The sequence below is a fragment of the Heptranchias perlo genome, unplaced genomic scaffold (genome assembly GCF_035084215.1).
Source record: "Heptranchias perlo isolate sHepPer1 unplaced genomic scaffold, sHepPer1.hap1 HAP1_SCAFFOLD_146, whole genome shotgun sequence".
Classification (NCBI taxonomy): Eukaryota; Metazoa; Chordata; class Chondrichthyes; order Hexanchiformes; family Hexanchidae; genus Heptranchias; species Heptranchias perlo.
Genome location: NW_027138711.1, coordinates 848,172 through 876,070, shown reverse-complemented (window position 1 = coordinate 876,070; position 27,899 = coordinate 848,172). Strand labels below are relative to the sequence as shown.

The following is a 27,899-nucleotide window of genomic DNA, read 5'->3' as shown; positions in this document are numbered from 1 at the left end:
TCTAAACCTCCTCTCCCCAATCCTCACACTCTAAACATCCTCTCCCCAATCCTCACACTCTAAACCTCCTCTCCCCAATCCTCACACTCTAAACCTCCTCTCCCCAATCCTCACACTCTAAACCTCCTCTCCCCAATCCTCACACTCTAAACCTCCTCTCCCCAATCCTCACACTCAAACCTCCTCTCCCCAATCCTCACACTCTAAACCTCCTCTCCCCAATCCTCACACTCTAAACCTCCTCTCCCCAATCCTCACACTCTAAACCTCCTCTCCCCAATCCTCACACTCTAAACCTCCTCTCCCCAATCCTCACACTCTAAACCTCCTCTCCCCAATCCTCACACTCTAAACCTCCTCTCCCCAATCCTCACACTCTAAACCTCCTCTCCCCAATCCTCACACTCTAAACCTCCTCTCCCCAATCCTCACACTCTAAACCTCCTCTCCCCAATCCTCACACTCCAAACCTCCTCTCCCCAATCCTCACACTCGAAACCTCCTCTCCCCAATCCTCACACTCTAAACCTCCTCTCCCCAATCCTCACACTCGAAACCTCCTCTCCCAATCCTCACACTCGAAACCTCCTCTCCCCAATCCTCACACTCTAAACCTCCTCTCCCCAATCCTCACACTCAAACCTCCTCTCCCCAATCCTCACACTCTAAACCTCCTCTCCCCAATCCTCACACTCTAAACCTCCTCTCCCCAATCCTCACACTCTAAACCTCCTCTCCCCAATCCTCACACTCTAAACCTCCTCTCCCCAATCCTCACACTCTAAACCTCCTCTCCCCAATCCTCACACTCTAAACCTCCTCTCCCCAATCCTCACACGCTAAACCTCCTCTCCCCAATCCTCACACTCTAAACCTCCTCTCCCCAATCCTCACACTCTAAACCTCCTCTCCCCAACCCTCACACTCTAAACCTCCTCTCCCCAATCCTCACACTCCAAACCTCCTCTCCCCAATCCTCACACTCTAAACCTCCTCTCCCCAATCCTCACACTCGAAACCTCCTCTCCCCAATCCTCACACTCGAAACCTCCTCTCCCCAATCCTCACACTCTAAACCTCCTCTCCCCAATCCTCACACTCTAAACCTCCTCTCCCCAATCCTCACACTCGAAACCTCCTCTCCCCAATCCTCACACTCTAAACCTCCTCTCCCCAACCCTCACACTCTAAACCTCCTCTCCCCAACCCTCACACTCTAAACCTCCTCTCCCCAACCCTCACACTCCAAACCTCCTCTCCCCAATCCTCACACTCTAAACCTCCTCTCCCCAATCCTCACACTCTAAACCTCCTCTCCCCAATCCTCACACTCGAAACCTCCTCTCCCCAATCCTCACACTCGAAACCTCCTCTCCCCCACCCTCACACTCTAAACCTCCTCTCCCCCACCCTCACACTCTAAACCTCCTCTCCCCCACCCTCACACTCTAAACCTCCTCTCCCCCACCCTCACACTCTAAACCTCCTCTCCCCAATCCTCACACTGGAAACCTCCTCTCCCCCACCCTCACACTCTAAACCTCCTCTCCCCAATCCTCACACTCAAAACCTCCTCTCCCCAATCCTCACACTCTAAACCTCCTCTCCCCAATCCTCACACTCTAAACCTCCTCTCTCCAATCCTCACACTCTAAACCTCCTCTCCCCAATCCTCACACTCAAAACCTCCTCTCCCCAATCCTCACACTCTAAACCTCCTCTCCCCAATCCTCACACTCTGAACCTCCTCTCCCCAATCCTCACACTCGAAACCTCCTCTCCCCAATCCTCACACTCTAAACCTCCTCTCCCCAACCCTCACACACTAAACCTCCTCTCCCCAATCCTCACACTCTAAACCTCCTCTCCCCAACCCTCACACTCTAAACCTCCTCTCCCCAATCCTCACACTCTAAACCTCCTCTCCCCAATCCTCACACTCTAAACCTCCTCTCCCCAATCCTCACACTCGAAACCTCCTCTCCCCAATCCTCACACTCTAAACCTCCTCTCCCCAATCCTCACACTCTAAACCTCCTCTCCCCAACCCTCACACTCTAAACCTCCTCTCCCCAATCCTCACACTCGAAACCTCCTCTCCCCAATCCTCACACTCTAAACCTCCTCTCCCCAACCCTCACACTCTAAACCTCCTCTCCCCAATCCTCACACTCTAAACCTCCTCTCCCCAACCCTCACACTCTAAACCTCCTCTCCCCAACCCTCACACTCTAAACCTCCTCTCCCCAATCCTCACACTCGAAACCTCCTCTCCCCAATCCTCACACTCTAAACCTCCTCTCCCCAACCCTCACACTCTAAACCTCCTCTCCCCAATCCTCACACTCTAAACCTCCTCTCCCCAATCCTCACACTCTAAACCTCCTCTCCCCAATCCTCACACTCTAAACCTCCTCTCCCCAATCCTCACACTCGAAACCTCCTCTCCCCAATCCTCACACTCTAAACCTCCTCTCCCCAATCCTCACACTCTGAACCTCCTCTCCCCAACCCTCACACTCTAAACCTCCTCTCCCAATCCTCACACTCTAAACCTCCTCTCCCCAATCCTCACACTCAAAACCTCCTCTCCCCAATCCTCACACTCTGAACCTCCTCTCCCCAACCCTCACACTCTAAACCTCCTCTCCCCAATCCTCACACTCTAAACCTCCTCTCCCCAATCCTCACACTCAAAACCTCCTCTCCCCAATCCTCACACTCTAAACCTCCTCTCCCCAATCCTCACACTCTAAACCTCCTCTCCCCAATCCTCACACTCGAAACCTCCTCTCCCCAATCCTCACACTCTAAACCTCCTCTCCCCAATCCTCACACTCTGAACCTCCTCTCCCCAACCCTCACACTCTAAACCTCCTCTCCCCAATCCTCACACTCTAAACCTCCTCTCCCCAATCCTCACACTCAAAACCTCCTCTCCCCAACCCTCACACTCTAAACCTCCTCTCCCCAATCCTCACACTCTAAACCTCCTCTCCACAATCCTCACACTCTAAACCTCCTCTCCCCAATCCTCACACTCTAAACCTCCTCTCCCCAATCCTCACACTCTGAACCTCCTCTCCCCAACCCTCACACTCTAAACCTCCTCTCCCCAATCCTCACACTCTAAACCTCCTCTCCCCAATCCTCACACTCTGAACCTCCTCTCCCCAATCCTCACACTCTAAACCTCCTCTCCCCAATCCTCACACTCTAAACCTCCTCTCCCCAATCCTCACACTCTGAACCTCCTCTCCCCAATCCTCACACTCTAAACCTCCTCTCCCCAACCCTCACACTCTGAACCTCCTCTCCCCAATCCTCACACTCGAAACCTCCTCTCCCCAATCCTCACACTCTAAACCTCCTCTCCCCAATCCTCACACTCTAAACCTCCTCTCCCCAATCCTCACACTCGAAACCTCCTCTCCCCAATCCTCACACTCTAAACCTCCTCTCCCCAATCCTCACACTCTAAACCTCCTCTCCCCAATCCTCACACTCGAAACCTCCTCTCCCCAATCCTCACACTCTAAACCTCCTCTCCCCAATCCTCACACTCTAAACCTCCTCTCCCCAACCCTCACACTCTAAACCTCCTCTCCCCAATCCTCACACTCAAAACCTCCTCTCCCCAATCCTCACACTCAAAACCTCCTCTCCCCAATCCTCACACTCGAAACCTCCTCTCCCCAATCCTCACACTCTAACCTCCTCTCCCCCACCCTAACACTCTAACCTCCTCTCCCCAATCCTCACACTCTAAACCCCTCCCCACCCCACACCCCCACACCACCACCTCCCCCAACCCTCACACTCCAAACCTCCTCTCCCCAACCTCACACTCTAAACCTCCTCTCCCCAATCCTCACACTCCAAACCTCCTCTCCCCAATCCTCACACTCGAAACCTCCTCTCCCCAACCCTCACACTCCAAACCTCCTCTCCCCAATCCTCACACTCTAAACCTCCTCTCCCCAACCCTCACACTCCAAACCTCCTCTCCCCAATCCTCACACTCAAAACCTCCTCTCCCCAATCCTCACACTCTAAACCTCCTCTCCCCAATCCTCACACTCTAAACCTCCTCTCCCCAATCCTCACACTCGAAACCTCCTCTCCCCAATCCTCACACTCTAAACCTCCTCTCCCCAATCCTCACACTCAAAACCTCCTCTCCCCAATCCTCACACTCTAAACCTCCTCTCCCCAATCCTCACACTCTAAACCTCCTCTCCCCAACCCTCACACTCCAAACCTCCTCTCCCCAATCCTCACACTCAAAACCTCCTCTCCCCAATCCTCACACTCTAAACCTCCTCTCCCCAATCCTCACACTCTAAACCTCCTCTCCCCAATCCTCACACTCGAAACCTCCTCTCCCCAATCCTCACACTCTAAACCTCCTCTCCCCAATCCTCACACTCAAAACCTCCTCTCCCCAATCCTCACACTCGAAACCTCCTCTCCCCAATCCTCACACTCTAAACCTCCTCTCCCCAATCCTCACACTCTAAACCTCCTCTCCCCAATCCTCACACTCTAAACCTCCTCTCCCCAATCCTCACACTCTAAACCTCCTCTCCCCAACCCTCACACTCTAAACCTCCTCTCCCCAATCCTCACACTCTAAACCTCCTCTCCCCAACCCTCACACTCTAAACCTCCTCTCCCCAATCCTCACTCTCTAAACCTCCTCTCCCCAATCCTCACACTCTAATCCTCCTCTCCCCAATCCTCACACTCAAAACCTCCTCTCCCCAATCCTCACACTCTAAACCTCCTCTCCCCAATCCTCACACTCTAAACCTCCTCTCCCCAATCCTCACACTCTAAACCTCCTCTCCCCAATCCTCACACTCTAAACCTCCTCTCCCCAACCCTCACACTCTAAACCTCCTCTCCCCAACCCTCACACTCTAAACCTCCTCTCCCCAATCCTCACACTCGAAACCTCCTCTCCCCAATCCTCCCACTCTAAACCTCCTCTCCCCAATCCTCACACTCGAAACCTCCTCTCCCCAATCCTCACACTTTAAACCTCCTCTCCCCAATCCTCACACTCGAAACCTCCTCTCCCCAATCCTCCCACTCTAAACCTCCTCTCCCCAATCCTCACACTCTAAACCTCCTCTCCCCAATCCTCCCACTCGAAACCTCCTCTCCCCAATCCTCACACTCTAAACCTCCTCTCCCCAATCCTCACACTCTAAACCTCCTCTCCCCAATCCTCACACTCGAAACCTCCTCTCCCCAATCCTCTCACTCTAAACCTCCTCTCCCCAACCCTCACACTCTGAACCTCCTCTCCCCAATCCTCACACTCTAAACCTCCTCTCCCCAATCCTCACACTCTAAACCTCCTCTCCCCAATCCTCACACTCTAAACCTCCTCTCCCCAATCCTCACACTCTAAACCTCCTCTCCCCAATCCTCACACTCTAAACCTCCTCTCCCCAATCCTCACACTCTAAACCTCCTCCCCCCAATCCTCACACTCCAAACCTCCTCTCCCCAATCCTCACACTCTAAACCTCCTCTCCCCAATCCTCACACTCTAAACCTCCTCTCCCCAATCCTCACACTCTAAACCTCCTCTCCCCAATCCTCACACTCTAAACCTCCTCTCCCCAATCCTCACACTCTAAACCTCCTCTCCCCAATCCTCACACTCGAAACCTCCTCTCCCCAATCCTCACACTCGAAACCTCCTCCCCCCAATCCTCACACTCCAAACCTCCTCTCCCCAATCCTCACACTCTAAACCTCCTCTCCCCAATCCTCACACTCTAAACCTCCTCTCCCCAATCCTCACACTCTAAACCTCCTCTCCCCAATCCTCACACTCTAAACCTCCTCTCCCCAATCCTCACACTCTAAACCTCCTCTCCCCAATCCTCTCACTCTAAACCTCCTCTCCCCAATCCTCACACTCTAAACCTCCTCTCCCCAATCCTCACACTCTAAACCTCCTCTCCCCAATCCTCACACTCTAAACCTCCTCTCCCCAACCCTCACACTCTAAACCTCCTCTCCCCAATCCTCACACTCTAAACCTCCTCTCCCCAATCCTCACACTCTAAACCTCCTCTCCCCAATCCTCACACTCTAAACCTCCTCTCCCCAACCCTCACACTCTAAACCTCCTCTCCCCAATCCTCACACTCTAAACCTCCTCTCCCCAACCCTCACACTCTAAACCTCCTCTCCCCAACCCTCACACTCTAAACCTCCTCTCCCCAATCCTCACACTCTAAACCTCCTCTCCCCAATCCTCACACTCTAAACCTCCTCTCCCCAATCCTCACACTCGAAACCTCCTCTCCCCAATCCTCACACTCTAAACCTCCTCTCCCCAATCCTCACACTCGAAACCTCCTCTCCCCAATCCTCTCACTCTAAACCTCCTCTCCCCAATCCTCACACTCGAAACCTCCTCTCCCCAATCCTCACACTCTAAACCTCCTCTCCCCAATCCTCACACTCTAAACCTCCTCTCCCCAATCCTCACACTCCAAACCCCCTCTCCCCAATCCTCACACTCTGAACCTCCTCTCCCCAATCCTCCCACTCTAAACCTCCTCTCCCCGATCCTCACACTCTGAACCTCCTCTCCCCGATCCTCACACTCTGAACCTCCTCTCCCCAATCCTCCCACTCTCCCGAACCTCCTCTCCCCACCGAACCTCTATCCTCACCCAGGTAGATCGATGGGCACCTTCACTGCCTCATAAAACTGGCCATTGCTCAGTTGTAAGCCTGAGACAGTGAGGGTTAGTAAGCTATTCAAGTATGGAGGGCCTCGTATCTGTGTGCAGATTCTGTTCTCCCTCTCTCTCTGCTTCATCGTAATGAGAGAACCTTTATCTAGCACCCCCAGAACTCTGGGTCTCGCTCCCCAACCCTGTTTGTGCCATGACCTCTCTCCTCACCTCCTCAAAGCCCAACAGTCCCCTCCCCTTCTCCAAGGCCACCGTTCCTCCTGTACGTGGAAGGCACTGTAGAGATGTGAGCTGCTGACGTTTTTGAGTGTGTGCCATCCGGCAGGGGTCACTGGGCGGTGGTCAGCAGTGTGATTTGTAAGACTGACTGCAGTTCCCCAATGCCACCCTGCAGGAGACCAGCAAACTCGGACCAGACAGGGAACATCGGAGAGCAAGAAAGACTTGCATTTCTGTCGGGCATTTCATGGCCTCAGGATGTCCCAAAGAGCTTTACAGCCAATCAAGTACTTTTTGAAGTGTAGTCACTGTTGTAATGTAGAAAACGCGACAGCCAATTTGCGCACAGCAAGATCCCACAAACAGCAATGTGATAATGACCAAACAACCTGCTTTCGTGATGTTGGTTTTGATAAATATTGGCCCCAGGACACCGGGGAGAACTCCCCTTCTCTTCTGCCAATAATGGCCGTGGGATCTTTTACGTCCACCTGAGAGGGGCAGACGGGGCCTCGGTTTTACGTCTCATTCCGGAAGACGACACCTCCGACAGTGCAGCATTCCCTCGGTACTGGCACTGGGAGTGTCGGCCTGGCTCAAGTCTCTGGAGTGGGGCTCGAGCCCACAACCTACTGACTCAGAGGTTGAAATGAGCCATAACTGACTGGAACAGGAGGAGGCCATTCAGCCCCTCGAGCCTGTTCCACTATTCAATTAGATTATGGCTGATTTGTACCTGAAGCCCAGCTCCTTTAGTCTGTCTGGTCCTGTACCAGACAGTGTCTTTACTCACTAGGCCAGTGAAGGATGTGCTGAATAAGATGTATAATCGCCCACCCTTGTACCATCACCTCCCCCACCATGATCAGAACCTTCAGTATATCAGTGAAAGGGCATCTGAGCAGTAGAGTCATAGAGTCATAGAGTTATACAGCACGGATAGAGGCCCTTCGGCCCATCGTGTCCGCGCCGGCCATCAGCCCTGTCTACTCTAATCCCATATTCCAGCATTTGGTCCGTAGCCTTGTATGCTATGGCATTTCAAGTGCTCATCCAAATGCTTCTTGAATGTTGTGAGGGTTCCTGCCTCCACAACCCTTTCAGGCAGTGAGTTCCAGACTCCAACCACCCTCTGGGTGAAAAAGTTCTTTCTCAAATCCCCTCTAAACCTCCCGCCTTTTACCTTGAATCTATGTCCCCTTGTTATAGAACCCTCAACGAAGGGAAAGAGCTCCTTAGTATCCATCCTATCTGTGCCCCTCATAATTTTGTACACCTCAATCATGTCCCCCCTCAGCCTCCTCTGCTCCAAGGAAAACAAACCCAATCTTCCCAGTCTCTCTTCATAGCTGAAGCGCTCCAGCCCTGGTAACATCCTGGTGAATCTCCTCTGCACCCTCTCCAAAGCGATCACATCCTTCCTGTAGTGTGGCGACCAGAACTGCACACAGTACTCCAGCTGTGGCCTAACCAGTGTTTTATACAGCTCCATCATAACCTCCTTGCTCTTATATTCTATGCCTCGGCTAATAAAGGCAAGTATCCCATATGCCTTCTTTACCACCTTATCTACCTGTTCCGCCGCCTTCAGGGATCTGTGAACTTGCACACCAAGATCCCTCTGACCCTCTGTCTTGCCTAGGGTCCTCCCATTCATTGTGTATTCCCTTGCCTTGTTAGTCCCTCCAAAGTGCATCACCTCGCACTTTTCTGGGTTAAATTCCATTTGCCACTGTTCCGCCCATCTGACCAACCCATCTATATCGTCCTGCAGACTGAGGCTATCCTCCTCACTATTTACCACCCTACCAATCTTTGTATCATCAGCGAACTTACTGATCGTACCTTTTACATTCATATCCAAGTCATTAATGTCGACCACAAACAGCAAGGGACCCAGCACCGATCCCTGTGGTACCCCACTGGCCACAGGCTTCCAGTCACAAAAACAACCTTCGACCATCACCCTCTGCCTTCTGCCACTAAGCCAGTTTTGTATCCAAAGTGCCAAGGCACCCTGGATTCCATGGGCTCGTACCTTCTTGACCAGTGTCCTGTGGGGGACTTTATCGAAGGCCTTACTGAAATCCATGTATACCACATCCACTGCGTTACCCTCATCCACACGCCTAGTCACCCCCTCAAAAAATTCAATCAAATTAGTCAGACATGATCTTCCCTTGACAAAGCCATGTTGACTATCCCTGATTAATCCTTGCTTCTCCAAGCGGAGACTAATTTTGTCCTTCAGAATTTTTTCCAATAATTTTCCTACCACTGATGTTAGGCTCACTGGCCTGTAGTTCCCCGGTTTTTCCCTACTCCCCTTCTTGAATAATGGTATTACATTAGCGGTTCTCCAGTCCTCTGGCACATCCCCTGTGGCCAGAGAGGTTCTGAATATATGTGTCAGAGCCCCCGCAATCTCCTCCTTTGCCTCACACAGTAGCCTGGGATACATTTCGTCCGGGCCTGGGGATTTATCCATTTTTAGGCCTGCTAAAACCGCCAATACCTCCTCCCGCTCGATGTTAATATGTTCGAGTATATCACAGTCCCCCTGCCGTATTTCTATGTCTACATCGTCCTTCTCCATAGTGAAAACAGATGCAAAAAATTCATTTAGAACCCCTCCTACATCTGCCGGCTCCACACACAGATTGCCATTTTTGTCCCTAATGGGCCCTATTTTTTCCCTAGTCATCCTCTTACCCTTAATATACTTATAAAACATCTTAGGATTTTCCTTTACTTTGCTCGCCAGTGTTATTTCATGGCCCCTCCTTGATCTCCTAATTTCTTTTTTAAGTATCCCCCTGCACTTTTTGTACTCCTCTAGGGCTTCCTCCGTCTTTAGCCTTTTGTATCTGCCAAAAGCCCTCCTTTTTTTCCTAATCCATTCTCGTATATCCCCTGACATCCAAGGTTCCCTGGAGTTCTTGGAACCACCCTTGACCTTTACGGGAACATGTTGCCATTGTATGGTCTCAATCTCCCTTCTGAAAGACTCCCATTGCTCCGATGCGGATTTTCCTACAAGCAGCTGATCCCAGTCCATTTTGGCCAGATCCTGCCTTATCCTATTAAAATCGGCCTTCCCCCAATTTAGAACCTTTATTTCCGGCCCCTCCCTGTCCTTTTCCATGACCACCTTAAATCTCACCGAATTATGGTCACTGTCACCAAAGTGCTCACCGACTAGCACTTCTTCCACTTGGCCGGCCACATTCCCTAGAATTAGGTCCAGTACCGCCCCCTCTCTTGTAGGACTTTCTGCATGCTGGCTCAAAAAGCTCTCCTGGATGCACGTTAAGAATTTTGTACCCTCTAAGCCTTTTACACTCTGAGTATCCCAGTTAATATTGGGGAAGTTGAAATCCCCCACGATTATTACCCTATTATTTGCACAATTTTCTGAGATTTGCCTACATATCTGTTCCTCGATCTCCCCCTGACTGTTTGGGGGCCTATAGTACACTCCCATCAAAGTGCTTGCCCCCTTTTTGTTTTTAAGCTCCACCCATATGGCCTCATTAGAGGAACCTGCTAATATATCATCCCTCCTTATGGCAGTAATTGATTCTTTAATTAATATTGCGACCCCCCCTCCTCTTATACCTCCCCCTCTGTCTCGCCTGAAGATTCTGTACCCCGGAATATTGAGCTGCCAGTCTTGCCCCTCCCTCAACCATGTCTCTGTGACAGCAACAATATCATACTCCCATGTGTTTATCAACACCTTCAGTTCATCCTCCTTATTCGCAAGACTCCTTGCATTAAAATAGATGCCATCCAGCCTTGCCCTTACATATTTGCCCTGTCTTCAAGCTGACTTGTTTTTTTCTCTATATTTGGCTGCACATCACCCCCTATTGTAGCTCCACTCTGTATCCCATCCCCCTGCCAAGTTAGTTTAAACCCCCCCCAACAGTGCTAGCAAACCTCCCCGCAAGGATATTTGTCCCGCTCTGGTTCAGGTGCAACCCGTCCGACTTGTACAAGTCCCACCTTCCCCAGAAGCAGGCCCAGTGATCCAGGAAACTGAAACCCTCCCTCCTGCACCAACTCTTTAGCCACGCATTCATCTGTTCTATCCTCCTATTTCTATACTCACTAGCCCGTGGCACTGGGAGTAATCCAGAGATTACAACCTTTGAGGTCCTGCTCTTTAATCTGCTACCTCGCTCCCTAAATTCTTGATGCAGGACCTCATCTCCCTTCCTACCTATGTCGTTGGTCCCAATGTGGACCACGACCTCTGCCTGCTCACCCTCCCCCTTGAGAATGCCCTGTAGCCGCTCAGTGACATCCTGGAGTCACGTTTACGGCCACAGAAACGCCTGTCTGTTCCCCTTACGATAGAATCCCCTACCACTATAGCTCTTCCACTCTTTTTCCTCCCAGCCTGTGCAGCAGAGCTACCCCTGGTGCCAGGAAGTTGGCTGCTGCTGCCTTCCCCTGATAAGTCATCCCCCTCAACAATATCCAAAGCGGTATATTTGTTTGAGAGGGGGACGGCCACAGGGGACCCCTGCACTGCCTGCCTGCTCTTCTTACTCTGCCTGGTGGTCACCCAATTACTTCCTGCCTGTACAACCTTTACCTGCGGTGTGACCATCTCACTAAACGTGCTATCCACGACGTTCTCAGCATCGCGAATGCTCCATAATGAATCCATCCGCAGCTCCAGTGCCGCAATGCGGTTTGTCAGTAGCTGCAGCTGGATACATTTCCCGCACACATGGTCGTCAGGGACACCGGAAGGGTCCCTGATTTCCCACATAGAGCAGGAAGAGCATAACACGAGGCTGGGCTGTCCTGACATGACTTACCCTTTAACTAATTAATTCAAATTAAATGAATCCCACCAATTTCACTTCAATTAAAAAGGTATACTCAAGGGCCCTTGCTGAACAGCAGTCCCCCACTACACAACAGAGACCAGAGAATCCACAAACTCTAACCTTAGACAAATTCAGCAGGAAAATACTCACCAGCCAATCACTTACCTCTTCCTTGGTGACGTCCCACTTGGATTACTTTTTGCTTCTTATTTATCTTAGGTCCAGGAGTTAAGTCCCTGTGATGTCGCACAGTAGTTGTCTCTTGGTGCAGGTCTGCTGCTGCTTTTATTCCACAATCTCAGTCTTCTCCTCTCAGGTCCACTACCGCTCTGCAGGAAAAGCAAGGCAAAGCAGCACCTCCTTCCCCCACTTCACCAAACTCCCACACTTACCGAACTCTCAGTACAGAAAAATCCGTCTCCATCTCCTCTCCTGCCTCAGCTCATCTGCTGCTGAAACCCTCATCCATGCCTTGGTTACCTCCAGACTGGACTATTCCAATGCTCTCCTGACCGGCCTCCCATCTTCCACCCTCCATAAACTTGAGCTCATCCAAAACTCTGCTGCCCCCGTATCCTAACTCGCACCGAGTCCCGTTCACCCATCACCCCCTGTGCTCGCTGACCTACATTGGCTCTTGGTCTGGCAATGCCTCAATTTTAAAATTCTCATCCTCATGTTCAAATCCCTCCATGGCCCCTTGCCCCCCCTCCCTATCTCTGTAACCTCCTCCAGCCCCTACGACCCTCCGAGATCTCTGCGCTCCTCCAATTCTGGCCTCTTGCACATCCCCCGATTTCCATCGCTCCACCATTGGCGGCCGTGCCTTCAGCCGCCTGGGCCCTAAGCTCTGGAATTCCCTCCCTAAACCTCTCCGCCTCTCTCTCCTCCTTTAAGACGCTCCTTAAAACCTCCCTCTTTGACCGAGCTTTTGGTCACCTGTCCTAATATCTCCTTATGAGGCTCGAAATTTTGTCTGATAATCGCTCCTGTGAAGCGTCTCGGGACGTTTTACTACGTTAATGGCGCTATATAAATGCAGGTTGTTATTGAATGCCACTAATTAAACAGTACAGTAGAATAAGAGGGTATGTGTTCAAACTGGTGAAAGATGAATTTAGGACTGACGTTAGAAAATTCCTTTTGTGAAGAGTGAGCGACATGTGGAATGGACCCTGGGTAGAGTCATTCAGGCAAAACCCCTGGGATTGTTTAACAGGCAGTGGGGGGTAGCTGTTGTCTCTCTCTGGATGGAGGAGTTGGTGGTCTGAAATGTCGTCTTACTTCAAGACCGAGGTCGATCAATTTTTGTTTGATGAGGATTTAAAAGGGTTTTTAGAGACTTGAGCCCATAATCCAGGCTGACGCAGTACTGAGGGGGTGCTGCACTGTCGGAGGTGCCGTCTTTCAGACATTAAACCGTGGCACCGTCTGCCCCTCTCAGGTGGATGTAAAAGAGCTCACAGGTACTATTGGAAGAAGAGCTGGGGAGTTCTCCCCAATGTCCTGGGGCCAATATTTATCCCTCAACCAACATCACTAAAAAACAGATTATCAGGACAATATCACATTGCTGTTTGTGGGATCTTGCTCTGCGCAAATTGGCTGTCGCATTTCCTACAGTACAACAGTGACTACACTTCAAAAAAAGTACTTAATTGGCTGTGAAGCGTTTTGGGACATCTTGAGGTCGTGAAAGGCGAAAAAAAATATGGATCAAAGGCGGATGAATGGAGTTGAGGTACAGATCAGCCATGAGCTGATTAAATGGCGGAACAAGCTAGAGGGGCTGAACGGCCTCCTCCTGTACCTAATGTTCCTCTTCGATCTCTGTTTCGTGAAAGTAGAAATTTTGTTGACCTAAATCTAACTGTGAACCATGAGGTATCAGTTAGACACAATCAGAGTGAGGTTAACTCCCTAATTTGGTCTCAAATTCACTCCAACTTCACTTTATGACACCATCAGAACACATGGGTTTGAGTCTCGGGCCTGACACTATCTCCCTTGCCAGCCCATGACCCAACATCTGTATCTCTGCCAGCTGTCGGTCCCGTCACTCCCAATATCTGTATCTCTGCCAGCTGTCAGTCCTGTCACCCCAACATCTGTATCACTGTCAGTTCCATCAACCCCAACATCTGTATTTCCGCCAGCTGTTGGTCCTGTCACTCCCAACATCTGTCTCTCTACCAGCTGTTGGTTGTGTCACTCCCAACATCTGTATGTCTGCCAGCTTTCGGTTGTGTCACTCCTAACGTCTGTATCTCTGCCAGCTGTCAGTCCCGTCACCCCAACATCTGTATCACTGTCAGTTGCATCACTCTCAACATCTGTATCTCTGCCAGCTGTCAGTCCTGTCACTCCCAACATCTGTATCTCCGCCAGCTGTCAGTCCCATCAACCCCAACATCTGTATCTCTGCCAGCTGTTGGTCTTGTCACTCCCAACATCTGTATCTCTGCCAGCTGTTGGTTGTGTCATTCCCAACATCTGTATACCTACCAGCTTTCGGTTATGTCACTCCTAACGTCCATATCTCTGCCAGCTGTCAATCCTGTCACTCCTAACATCTGCATCTCTGCCAGCTGTCGGTTGTGTCACTCTCATAAGAACATAAGAAATAGGAGCAGGAGGAGGCCATTCAGCCCCTCGAGCCTGCTCCGCCATTCAATAAGATCATGGCCGATCTTCGACCTCAACTCCACTTTCCCGCCCGATCCCCATTCCCTTGATTCCCTTAGAAACCAAAAATCTATCCATCTCAGTCTTGAATATTCTCAACGACTGAGCATCCACAGCCCTCTGGGGTACAGAATTCTGAAGATTCACCACCCTCTGAGTGAAGAAATTCCTCCTCATCTCAGTCCTAAATGGCCGACCCCTTATCCTGAGACTATGCCCCCTAGTTCTAGACTCTCCACCCAGGGGAAACAATCTCTCAGCATCTACCCTGTCAAGCCCCCTCAGAATCTTATATGTTTCAATGAGATCACCTCTCATTCTTCTAAACTCCAGAGAGTATCGGCCCATTCTACTCAACCTCTCCTCATAGGACAACCCTCTCATCCCAGGAATCAATCTAGTGAACCTTCGTTGCACCGCCTCGAAGGCAAGTCTATCCTTCCTTAGGTAAGGAGACCAAAACTGTACACAGTACTCCAGGTGTGGTCTCACCAAAGCCCTGTACAATTGCAGCAAGACTTCCTTACTCTTGTACTCCAATCCCCCTTGCAATAAAGGCCAACATACCATTTGCCTTCCTAATTGCTTGCTGTACCTGCATGTTAACTTCCTGTGTTTCTTGTACGAGGACACCCAAATCTCTCTGAACACCAACATTTAATAATTTCTCACCATTTAAAAAATATTCTGTTTTTCTATTCTTCCTACTAAAGTGAATAACCTCACATTTCCCCACATTATACTCCATCTGCCACCTTCTCGCCCACTCACTTAACCTGTCGATATCCCTTTGCAGACTCTTTGTGTCCTCCTCACAGCTTACTTTCCCACCTAGCTTTGTATCATCGGCAAACTTGGATACATTACACTCGGTCCCTTCATCTAAATCATTCATATAGATTGTAAATAGCTGAGGCCCAAGCACTGATCCTTGCAGCACCCCACTAGTTACAGCCTGCCAACCTGAGAATGACCCGTTTATCCCCACTCTCTGTTTTCTGTCCATTACCCAATCCTCAATCCATGCTAATATATTACCCCCGACCCCATGAGCCCTTATCTTGTGTAACAACCTTTCATGTAGCACCTTATCGAATTCCTTTTGAAAATCCAAATATACTCCATCCACTGGTTCCCCTTTATCTACCCTGCTAGTTACATCCTCAAAATACTCTAATAAATTTATTATGATTTTCTAAGTGCCCTACTACCCCCTTCCTTAATAATGGATTCCAGCATTTTCCCAACAACTGATGTCAGGCCAACTGGCCTGTAGTTCCCTGTTTTCTCTCTCCTTCCTTTCTAGAATAGCGGGATTACATTTGCTACCTTCCAATCCACTGGGACCATTCTAGAATCTAGGGAATTTTGGAATTCCCTCTCAACATCTGTATCCCTGCCTGCTGTCAGTTGTGTCACTCCCAACATCCGTATTTCTGCCAACTGTCGGTCCTGTCACCCCCAACATCTGTATCTCTGCCAACTATCGGTCGTCACTCCCAACATCTGTATCTCTGCCAACTGTCGGTCCTGTCACTCCCAATATCTCTGCCAACTGTCCATCCTGTCACTCCCAACATCTGCGTCTTTGCCCGCCGTCGGTCCTGTCACTCCCAATATCTGCGTCTCTGCCCGCCGTCGGTCCCGTCACTCCCAACATCTGCGTCTCTGCCCGCCGTCGGTCCCGTCACTCCCAACATCTGCGTCTCTGCCCGCCGTCGGTCCCGTCACTCCCAACATCTGCGTCTCTGCCCGCCGTCGGTCCCGTCACTCCCAACATCTGCCCCCCTGCCAGCTGTTGGGTCGTGTCACTCTTGCCTCCTTCCCTCACTGGGACTGTGACCTTGAAGGGAGTGTTGACGTATCTGGAGCCTTGGGTCAATGGTTGGAGCCAAAAAAATCCCAACTCCCATGGCAGCAGGGCCCGCCTTCTGCCCGCCCAACCTCGCTGCTGATAGGCTGGCGGGGCCGTCAGTCAATCAGTGGCGGCTGCCGATTGGCCGGGCGGGCTGTCAGTCAGGGCGGCGGCCCGCCCCTCCCCTCGCCGTGCCCTTTAAATGCCGGAGCGGAGCGTAACGAGCGGCTCACCGTGACTGTCAGCTCCCAGCGCAGGCTCGGCTCGGCTCGGCACTGCCCGCTCCGACACACCGACACACCGACACACCGACAACACCCTCACCCCCACCCCGCTCCTCTCCGCTCCGACACCCGCCGCTCCTTCAGGTAAGCCCAGCAGGCGTCCGCTCCTCTTCACCAGCTGACGGCGGCTGGAGCCGCACCCGCCGGCTCCTCTGGGTGGTTCGTGTCCCTGTCACCCACTGTCAGCAGCTGGGGGGCTGTGGGAGGGGAGGGGAGGGGGCTGTGGGAGGGGAGGGGAGGGGGCTGTGGGAGGGGAGGGGGGCTGTGGGAGGGGAGGGGGGCTGTGGGAGGGGAGGGGGGCTGTAGAGTAATGGGGTCTCTGGGATTGGGGGGTTGTACTGTAATGGGGTCTCTGGGATTGGGGGTCTGTACAGTAATGGGGTCTATTGGATTGAGGGGGGCTGTACTGTAATGGGTCTCTGGGATTGGGGGGCTGTACTGTAATGGGGTCTCTGGGATTGGGGGTCTGTACTGTAATGGGGTCTCTGGGATTGGGGGCTGTACAGTAATGGGGTCTCTGGGATTGGGGGCTGTACTGTAATGGGGTCTCTGGGATTGGGGGGCTGTACTGTAATGGGGTCTCTGGGATTGGGGGCTGTACTGTAATGGGGTCTCTGGGATTGGGGGCTGTACTGTAATGGGGTCTCTGGGATTGGGGGGCTGTACTGTAATGGGGTCTCTGGGATTGGGGGCTGTACTGTAATGGGGTCTCTGGGATTGGGGGCTGTACTGTAATGGGGTCTCTGGGATTGGGGGGCTGTACTGTAATGGGGTCTCTGGGATTGGGGGGCTGTACTGTAATGGGGTCTCTGGGATTGGGGGCTGTACTGTAATGGGGTCTCTGGGATTGGGGGCTGTACTGTAATGGGGTCTCTGGGATTGGGGGCTGTAGAGTAATGGGGTCCCTGGGATTGGGGGCTGTAGAGTAATGGGGTCTCTGGGATTGGGGGCTGTACAGTAATGGGGTCTCTGGGATTGGGGGCTGTACAGTAATGGGGTCCCTGGGATTGGGGGCTGTAGAGTAATGGGGTCCCTGGGATTGGGGGCTGTACAGTAATGGGGTCCCTGGGATTGGGGGCTGTAGAGTAATGGGGTCTCTGGGATTGGGGGCTGTACAGTAATGGGGTCTCTGGGATTGGGGGCTGTACAAGTAAAGGGGTCCCTGGGATTGGGGGTTGTACAGGTAATGGGGTCTCTGGGATTGGGGGGCTGTACAGTAATGGGGTCTCTGGGATTGGGGGGCTGTACAGTAATGGGGTCTCTGGGATTGGGGGCTGTACAGTAATGGGGTCTTTGGGATGGGGGGCTGTACAGTAATGGGTCTCTGGGATTGGGGGGGCTGTACAGTAATGGGGTCTGTTGGATTGAGGGGGGCTGTACAGTAATGGGGTCTGTTGGATTGAGGGGGGCTGTACAGTAATGGGGTCTCTGGGATTGGGGGGCTGTACAGTAATGGATCTCTGGGATTGAGGGGGGCTGTACAGTAATGGGGTCTGTTGGATTGAGGGGGGCTGTACAGTAATGGGGTCTCTGGGATTGGGGGGCTGTACAGTAATGGGGTCTGTTGGATTGAGGGGGGCTGTACTGTAATGGGTCTCTGGGATTGTGGGGGCTGTACAGTATTGGGGTCTCTGGGATTGGGGGGGCTGTACAGTAAAGGGTCTGTCGGATTGAGGGGTGACAGGTGAGTGGGGTTCTGGGGGAGGAGTTCTCAGGAGGGTGACAGTTGAGGGGTTATCGAGAGGGTGATGGGGCAAGTGAAGGCTGAGACTCTGGAGGGGTTTCCAAGAGGGTGTCTGTGTCTCGGGCTGCCTCAGTTTTAGGGAGAACTCTTCCACAGTAATTGTATATGCTGTCGTGGTAAAAATGTTCTTCTGTATTTTGCCAGACTCTGCTGCGATATTTCCATTTGAATGTAAATATTTCCTTTTGAATGTAAATTTTTTTAAAACTCCACTTCTGTTCGTTGCTCTCTCTCTCTCTCTCTCTCTGACGTTCCGCCCATGGCACTCCCTGACTGCTGCCCAGAGCCTGATTGCACACCTGGTGTCTCGTGACACACACACCCCTTCATTGGCTCCCTAAGCCCTAGCAAATTGATGGTCACGTTTTATTGCCTATTGTTAACTTCCCACCCCACTCCACCCCACCCCACTCCACCCCACCCTACTGTCCCTCTGACAACTGCCTCCAGCCATAAGGTGTGCGATGCCATCTAAACATAAACTAGGTTTGTATTCCCGGGAATATAGAAGGTTAAGGGGTGATTTGATTGATGTTTTTATGATTTTGAAAGGAATCGATAGGGTAGGTAGAGAGAAACTTTTTCCGCTGGTGGGGGAGTCCAGGACAAGGGGACATAACCTTAAAATCAGAGCCAGGCCATTCAGGAGAGAAGTTAGGGAAACATTTCTTCACACAAAGGGTGGTAGAAGTGTGGAACTCTCTTCCACAAAAGCATGCGAGCTCAATTAATCATTGTAAATCTGAGATTGATCGATTTTTGCTGGCCAAGGGTATTACAGGATATGGAGCCAATGCTAGTGGATGGGGTTAGGATACAGATCCGCCATCATCTCATTGAATGGAGGAACAGGCTCGAGGGGCTGAATGGCCTCCTCCTGATCCTATGTTCCTATCTCCCCTTCCTCTGGTTCACTCTGCTCTCCGCACCCATTCTCGCAGCCTAGTGCCCGATCCTCAAACCTCTCTTCTCCATCCCTCTGCCTCCCCCACCCCCCAACTCTGAACTTTAAAAGATTTCACATTAACCCTTTCCCTTTTTGGGATTTTTTTTTTGCCCCTTCCTTCACTTTCTGCTTATAGAATCTTACAGCACAGGAGGAGGCCATTCGGTCCATCGTGCCAGTGCCAGCTCTTTGAAAGAGCGATCCAATTAGTCCCTCTTTCCCCAGAGCCCTGCAAATTTTTCCACTCCAATTCCCTTTGGAAAGTTATTATTGAATCTGCCTCAGGAAGTGAATTCAAGATCATAACAACTCACTGCGTTTAAAAAAAAAAAATTCATCTCCCCCTCTGGTTCTTTTCCCAATTACCTTCAATCTGTGTCCTCTGGTTCCCGACCCTCCTGCCACTGGAAACAGTTTCTCCTTATTTACTCTCTCAAAACCCTTGTAATTTTTTACACCTCTATTAAATCTCCCCTTAACCTTCTCTGCTCTAAGGAGAACAACCCCAGCTTCTCCAGTCTCTCCACATAACTGAAGTCCCTCATCCCTGGTACCATTCTAGTAAATCTCCTCTGCACCCTCTCCAAGGCCTTCACATCCTTCCTAAAGTGCGGTGCCCAGAATTGGACACAACACTCCAGCTGGGGCCTAACCAGTGATTTTATAAAGGTTTAGCACAACATCCTTGCTTTTGCACTCTGCATCTATCATCTCAAATCTCTGCACTGTTCCATAGTTGCTTTTCCTTTCTGCAGAGTACTCCGAGACATCGATTCTAACTTGCACTCTCTCTATCTCCGCCCCCCCCCCCACCTCAGCCCGTCCAAGATGCAGACCCCGGGCCAGAAACGCAGCAGCCGGACCAACCCCTCCACCCCCTTGAGCCCCACCAAGATCAGTCGGCTCCAGGAGAAGGAGGACCTGCAGAACCTCAACGACCGTCTGGCCGTCTACATCGACAAGGTGCGCTCGCTGGAGTCTGAGAATGCCGGCCTGCGCCTCCGCATCACTGAGTCAGAGGAGACCACCAGCCGGGAGGTGGTCAATATCAAGGCCATGTATGAGAACGAGCTGGCTGACGCTCGGAAGACCCTGGACGATGTGGCCAAGGAGAAGGCCCGTCTCCAGTTGGACCTGGGCAAGATGAGGGAGGAGTTCACCGATTTGAAGACCCGGTAGGTGCCCTTGTTTTATCTTTGCTTCAATAAAGACCCAACGACAAGGTTGACTCATCCTAGCTTTCAAAGCCATCCATGACCAATCTGCCTATCTCCAGCTGCAAGTTCTTGCACATACCCTCCACTCCAGTGCATACCGCTCATTGATTGCTCTAGGATTAGTGCCCATTCTTACAGCGATTACATCCTCCCTCTCTAGAATTCTCTTCTCAAATATTCTTTACCTATCACCTCCCTCCCTGCCTTCAAAGCCTTTTCTTTGAGTCTGCCTTTGCTCTCTTTTCCCCCACCCCCTAATAAATTCTCTCCCTCTGCTGCCCGTATCCTAACTCGCACCAAGTCCCGTTCACCCATCACCCCCTGTGCTCACTGACCTACTTTGGCTCCCGGTCCGGCAATGCCTCGATTTTTAAAATTGCCTCACCCCTCCTTCCCTATTTCTGTAACCTCCTCCAGCCCTACAACCCTCCGAGATCTGTGCGCTCCTCCAATTCTGGCTTCTTGTGCATCCCCGATTTTCATCGCCCCACCGTTGGCAGCCGTGCCTTCAGCCGTCTGGGCCCTAAGCTCTGGAATTCCCTCCCTAAACCCCTTGACCTCTCTCTCTCTCTCTCCTTTTTTAATCTACCTCTTTGACCAAGCTTTTGGTCACCTGTCCTAATATCTCCTTATGTGGCTCAGTGTCAAATTTTGTCTGATAATTGCTCCTTGAAGTGCCTTGGGATGTATTACTACATTAAAGGCACTATATAAATGCAAGTTGTTGTCTGTTTGGTGGCCATCTTTTTTGTTACTTTGTTGAGCACCAAGTGCCTATTTTTTTTTTTACATGGGGAGTCCTGAGGGAATTGGACAAATACTTGGAAAGGAAAACTTTGCAGGGTTATGGGAAAAGATCAGGGGGAGTGGGACTAATTGGATAGCTCTATCAGAGAGCCGGCACAGGAACGATGGGCCAAATGGCCTCCTGTACTGTATCATTCTATGAAGGTTAAAGTCTGGAAACAGCAATCTTCAATGTTATCAAATGGAGGCAAAGATTGTTTAGTTCACTGTAAAAGCGAGTTTGTTTTACAATTGCTCTTTGCCATTTGAACTGTCATAAATATTTCTGACACGTTTTATGGAAACGGCCAGGCACAAAATTTAATTTGTCATTCAGTCTGTTCTTGGTAAAAGCACATTTAATATAGTGGGGAGTCAGCAACTTGCATTTATATACCGCCTTTAACGTAGTAAAACGTCCCAAGGTGCTTCACAGGAGCGATTATCAAACAAAATTTGACACCGAGCCACATTAAGAGATATTAGGACAGATGACCAAAAGCTTGATCAGAGGTGGGTTTTAAGGAGCGTCTTGAAGGAGGAGAGAGAGGAGGGAATTCCAGAGCTCAGGGCCCAGACAGCTGAAGGCACGGCCGCCAATGGTGGAGTGATGCAAATCGGGGCTGCGCAAGAGGCCACAATTGGAGGAGCACAGAGATCTCGGAGGGTTGGAGGAGGTTACAGAGATGGGGAGGGGCGAGGCCATGGAGGGATCTGAACACAAATTGGGATCTTAAGGAGTTAATGCCAAGTACCAGCAAAGAATGTATCATAGTAATATGTAATATGAAATGGGAGTCTGGAGTTCAAAGGGTTAATAGGGACAGTATGTACCCAGCCTGATCTTTCAGTAATATTAATCCTAGCATAGGCTCGGGGGTTAGAGGGCTAACGCTAGGCTGTGAATTTTAGTAACTATTTGACACTGGGATGAATTAGTTGAGCAGTTGCTTCTGTTAGTGATCACCTGTAATCTGGGGAGAGCTCGAGGGGGTGATTAAAGGATTTGGAAACTCCTATTTCTGCTTAAAATGAAACTGCAAGCAGTTGCGAAGAAGTAAACTGAAACCCCAGTCCTGGAAATCCCTGAGTCTGTTTCCAAGATTTCACTTTCTCTGCAGCCTCTGGGGGGAAATGACAGTGAGTGGGGATGGGGAAAGAGGACAGGACTTGTCCAATGGAACCACACTGCGAGGCCAGGGGAGAAGGGACCACATCACGGGATACGGGCGCTGGTGAGGGAGCTGGGGGACCAGCGGAGAGATGAGATTGTCCGGACGTAGCCATTTTTCCACAGCATTAATGGTGATGTGGGAGCTGTTGGAGGCCAACAAGAATGGGGCCTGCATTCTACCTACCCTGTGACAGGAGCTCCTGAGTAAATTCCGACCCTGGGCCGCACCGCAGGGGCAGAGTCATTGTCTGGAGTACCTCACGGGTACTGGTGATAGCACGTTATCAGTGTACAGCTACCATCAGTAGAGGCACGGCTGGTGAGCACAGCTACTCCTGTGTACAGAGCTGGACCCTCTGTGAATGCTAAAACTACAAAAGGTACACAAAGTTTATAGATACATGACTATAAAAGATCCCATGGCCACTGAGTTCTCCCCAGTGTCCTGGGCCAATATTTATCTCTCAACCAACATCCCTAAAACAGATTATCTGGGATCTTGCAGGGTGCAAATTAGCTGCTACGTTTCCTACATTACAACAGTGACTACACTTCAGCAGTACTTCATTGACTGGGACGTCCTAAGGTCATGAAAGGCGCTATATAAATGCAAGACTTGCACATTGGCCAGAACGCCCCTGCTTTTCTTCCAGTCGTGGCCATGGGATCTCTTGCCACCTGAGGGGCAGACGGTGCCTCAGTTATCGTCTCATCTGAAAGACGACACCTCTGTGGTGCAGTGCTCCCTCAGTACTGGACCGGGAGTGTTGGCCTGGATTATGGGCTCGAGTCTCTGGAGTGGGGCTCGAACCCACGACTTTCTGACTCAGAGGCGAGAGAGTGAGACACGGCTGACACCTTTTAATATAATTAATATAAATGCAAGTCCTTTCTTTTACAAACAAAAGCATGAGATCTGGGCGGGTGGGGCCTGTGCAGTCTGATTGGACTCTGCTCTTTGGGGTCCGACCTGACATTTGAGTAAAGATGGCCACAGTATTTACAGCGCTGTCTGTTTCTAGTAAAATGAACTCCAGTTTTGAGGAGCTTTCACCTTCTGTGCTGCCCAGGAGCAGGTTAGATCAGGGGCAAGGTGTCTTGTTTCCGTGTGCGGGAAATATGTTCGATATTGTCTTCAGAGAGAGTGGGGTTCAGATGCAGAATCCTCAGCCGCAATCTGTTGTTGGAGCAGCGTCCTTAATTCTCTTTATAAAAGGGAATTCCTTGCTTGAAAAATAGGAATGTTGAAGGGTACAGAGAGTGATCAGGAGAGTGTGATTAGACTTTGGTTCAAAGGACGAAGCACCAGCACAGATCCAATGGGCCAATTGGCCTGTTTCTGTGCTGAAACATTCTGGGGTTCCACATTTAACTCTGGAGGTTCATTTAATTTTTATTTGGAAATACTACTGAATGTAAACTTATTTTCTAAACGTTGCATGTTTATCAAATCTGAATTCAATATAAGATCAAGGAGGGTTTCTGACTTGTTGAAATGGTTGTTTAGCTGGAGGTGGGGAAAGGGAGGATCTCCAGCACTCGGTATTCTGGGCCCCTGCACCTCAGGACGGATATATTGGCCTTGGAGGGCCAGAATGATACCGGGGCTAAAAGGGTTAAATTACGAGGACAGGTCGCACAGACTGGGCTTGTATTCCCTCGAGTGTAGAAGATTAAGGGGTGATCTAATCGAGGTGTTTAAGATGATGAAAGGATTTGATAGGGTCGATAGAGAGAAACTATTTCCTCTGGTGGGGGGAGTCTAGAACAAGGGGGCAGAACCTTAAAATTAGAGCCAGGCCGTTCAGGGGTGATGTCAGGAAGCACTTCTTCACACAAAGGGGAGTGGGAATCTGGAACTCTCTCCCCCAGAAAGCTGAGGCTCGGGCTCAATTGAAAATTTCAAAACTGCGATTGATAGATTTTTTTTTTATTGGGTAAGGGTATTGAGTCATGGAACCAAGGCAGGTAGATGGAGTTAAGATACAGATCAGCCATGATCTCACTGAATGGTGGAACACGCTCGAGGGGCTGTTACAAACTTGGGTTATGCATAAGGACCGATGCAGGTCGGTCAGTTAATGTCGGAAAGTACAGGACAGGAAAAGCCATCTGTCCCAGTCGAAAAGCTAACCGCGTACGATGAGTCACTTACTCAATCGACTGATTGCCCCTTTAAATGTTTCCCCCCTCCCCGGACAGTCCGTTCCACACCTTTACCATCCTCTGCGTAAAGTCAGTAAAATCTAATTTGAGTTGTGCGGAAATACTTGTAGCTTTTTATTGTGATGCTCTTCATCTTGGACTGGATGTGGGCCCATGTTCATACTGGTCATTGTTTCCTTCTGTAGTTTGTGGTATATCTTGAAACAAATCAGCTTCTGTATATTAATTTAAACACATGGCGACATGGGATGTGTGTGAACATGAGCTGATGGGGATATTGATCCTTTGGTGAAACAGTAGAATTTATAGATAACTGAATATTACGATATAGTTTTGTGGGTATTTTGGATTAAGAAATGTCCTCTACCCTCACAGAACAAAAGCTTAAAAACTCGTCCTTCTGTGGATGAAAGATGACTTTGACCAAAACAAAGACTGGTATTTATACAGTGTCTTATCGCATCTATCTGTAACCTCTCCAGGCGGAATATTGGCTCGGGTACCTGTAAACTCCCTGCTCCTTTTCGGATGGTGCCATGGGATCTTTCATCTCCTGAACAGGCAGATGGGGCTTCGGTTCAACATCTGTCAAAAAACAGCACCTCCGACGGTGCGGGCCCCCCCCCCCCCCCCCCCCCGGTGCTGGCCCTCCGACGGTGCGGCGCTCTCTCCCCCCCCCCCCCGCCCCCCCGGTACTGGCCCTCTGACGGTGCCCCCCCCCCGGTACTGGCCCTCCGACGGTGCGGCCCCCCCCCCCCCCCGGTACTGGCCCTCCGACGGTGCGGCCCCCCCCCCCCCCCGGTACTGGCCCTCTGACGGTGCCCCCCCCCCCCGGTACTGGCCCTCTGACGGTGCCCCCCCCCCCCGGTACTGGCCCTCTGACGGTGCCCCCCCCCCCGGTACTGGCCCTCTGACGGTGCGGCCCCCCCCCCCCCCCCCGGTACTGGCCCTCCGACGGTGCGGCCCCCCCCCCCCCCCGGTACTGGCCCTCTGACGGTGCCCCCCCCCCGGTACTGGCCCTCTGACGGTGCCCCCCCCCCCCGGTACTGGCCCTCTGACGGTGCCCCCCCCCCCGGTACTGGCCCTCTGACGGTGCCCCCCCCCCCCGGTACTGGCCCTCTGACGGTGCCCCCCCCCCCCGGTACTGGCCCTCTGACGGTGCCCCCCCCCCCCGGTACTGGCCCTCTGACGGTGCCCCCCCCCCCCGGTACTGGCCCTCTGACGGTGCCCCCCCCCCCCCGGTACTGGCCCTCTGACGGTGCCCCCCCCCCCCGGTACTGGCCCCCTGACGGTGCCCCCCCCCCCGGTACTGGCCCCCTGACGGTGCCCCCCCCCCCCTCTTCCCCCCCCCCCCCCCCCCCCCGGTACTGGCCCCCTGACGGTGCCCCCCCCCCCCCTCTCCCCCCCCCCCCCCGGTACTGGCCCTCTGACGGTGCCCCCCCCCCCCGGTACTGGCCCTCTGACGGTGCCCCCCCCCCCCCCCCCCCCCCCCCCCCGGTACTGGCCCTCCGACGGTGCGCCTGGATTTTGTGCTCAAGGGGAGTCCGGTTGATGTTGTGTACATGGACTTTCAAAAGGCATTTGATGAAGTGCCACATAATAGACTTGTTGGCAAAATTAAAGCCCCTGGGATTAAAGGGGCAGTGGCAGTGTGGATATAATATTGGCTACGGGACAGAAAGCAGAGAGTAGTGGTGAAGGGTTGTTTTTCAGACCGGAGGGAAGTATACAGTGGTGTTCCCCAGGGGTCAGTATTAGGACCACTGCTCTTTTTAATATATATTAATGACCTGGACTTGGGTATACAGGGTATAATTTCAAAGTTTACAGATGACATGAAACTCGGAAATGTAGTAAACAATGAGGAGGATAGTAACAGACTTCAGGAGGACAGAGACAGACTGGTGAAATGGGCAGACACATGGCAGATGAAATTTAATGCAGAGAAGCATGAAGTGATACATTATAGTAGGAAGAATGAGGGGAGGCAATATAAACTAAATGGTATGATTTTAATGGGAGTGCAAGAACAGAGACCTGAGGGTATATGTACATAAATCTTGGAAGGTGGCAGGACAAGTTGAGAAGGCTGTTTTTAAAAAAAAAAAGGCATATGGGATCCTGGGCTTTAATAGAGGCATAGAGTACAAAAGCAAAGAAGTTATGTTAAATCTTTATAAATCACTGGTTAGGCCCCAGCTGGAATATTGTGTCCAATTCTGGGCACCGCACTTTAGGAAGGATGTCAAGGCCTTGGAGAGGATGCAGAAGAGATTTACTAGAATGGTACCAGGGATGAGGGACTTCAGTTATGTGGAGAGACTGGAGAAGCTGGGATTGTTCTCCTTAGAGCAGAGAAGATTAAGAGGAGATTTAATAGAGGTTCAAAATCATGAACTTATTTACTCTGTCAAAACTGGAGAAACTGTTTCCAGTGTAAGGAGGGTCAGTAACCAGAGGACACAGATTTAAGGTGATCGGCAAAAGAACCAGAGGGGGAGATGAGGAAACATTTCTTTACGCAGCGAGTTGTTCTGATCTGGAATGCGCTGCCTGAAAGGGCGGTGGGAGCAGATTCAATAATAACTTTCAAAAGGGAATTGGATAAATAGTTGAAGGGGAAACATTTACAGGGCTCTGGGGAAAGGGCGGGAGGAGTGGGATTAATTGGATAGAATCTTTCAAAGGGCGGGCACGATGGGCCGAATGGCCGCCTCCTGCGCTGCACCTACGATGAAGTCTCTGGAGTGGGGGCTTGAACCGACTACCTTCTGACTCCGAGGGGAGAGAAAGCGACCAACTGAGATCTTTCTGCATTAAAAGGACGGAGCCTGGAAACTGCTGGAAGAAAGGGTTAAAATTCAGGGCTGATGCAATCTCGTGTGTAAAGTGGTTTGTGTGCAACTCAAGGATGTGAGACCGTTGACTCACATGGATTTGTGACAATCTTGCCTCGCCCAGTTACTGAACAATTAATTTGTTGATGTCCGTGTTTATGATGTAAATGTGGTTTCAGTAGTTGCTGTTTGAAGCGCCTTGGATAATTGTAAATCCAAATTTAAGAAGTTTGAATTTACTTTTTTTCTTTCAAACCCACACAATGTGCTGTATGTCCACCGATCCAGTATTGATCTGGAGAGAGAGGCCCAGTTCACAAGACACTAGCGTTGGTGAGAATTGGTTTTGCTTTGCACTAGTGCACCAGATATAGTGTAAATCGGCCTGAATCCCCTCCCCGAATCCTGGAGGAGCCC

At 51.1% G+C, this 27,899-nt stretch overlaps 1 protein-coding gene across 6 annotated transcripts in view; it reads left to right on the top strand.

Moving 5' to 3' along the window:
• The first annotated feature begins 16,532 nt into the window (after nucleotides 1-16,532).
• Nucleotides 16,533-27,899, top strand: part of lmna (lamin A) — a 116,524-nt gene continuing 105,157 nt past the window's right edge. For 3 of the 6 annotated variants that reach the window (XR_010959732.1, XR_010959730.1, XM_067977385.1), the window contains exons 1-2: nucleotides 16,533-16,696; nucleotides 20,121-20,477. Coding sequence is in view for 3 of the 6 variants with exons in the window: in XM_067977385.1 (XP_067833486.1) it covers nucleotides 20,131-20,477 (347 nt within the window). In the remaining 3 variants the exon portion in view is untranslated. Of the gene's footprint in view, nucleotides 16,697-18,464; nucleotides 18,528-20,120; nucleotides 20,478-27,899 lie in introns of those variants that run through there. The other 3 variants (XM_067977388.1, XM_067977387.1, XR_010959731.1) reach the window with 2 other exon arrangements.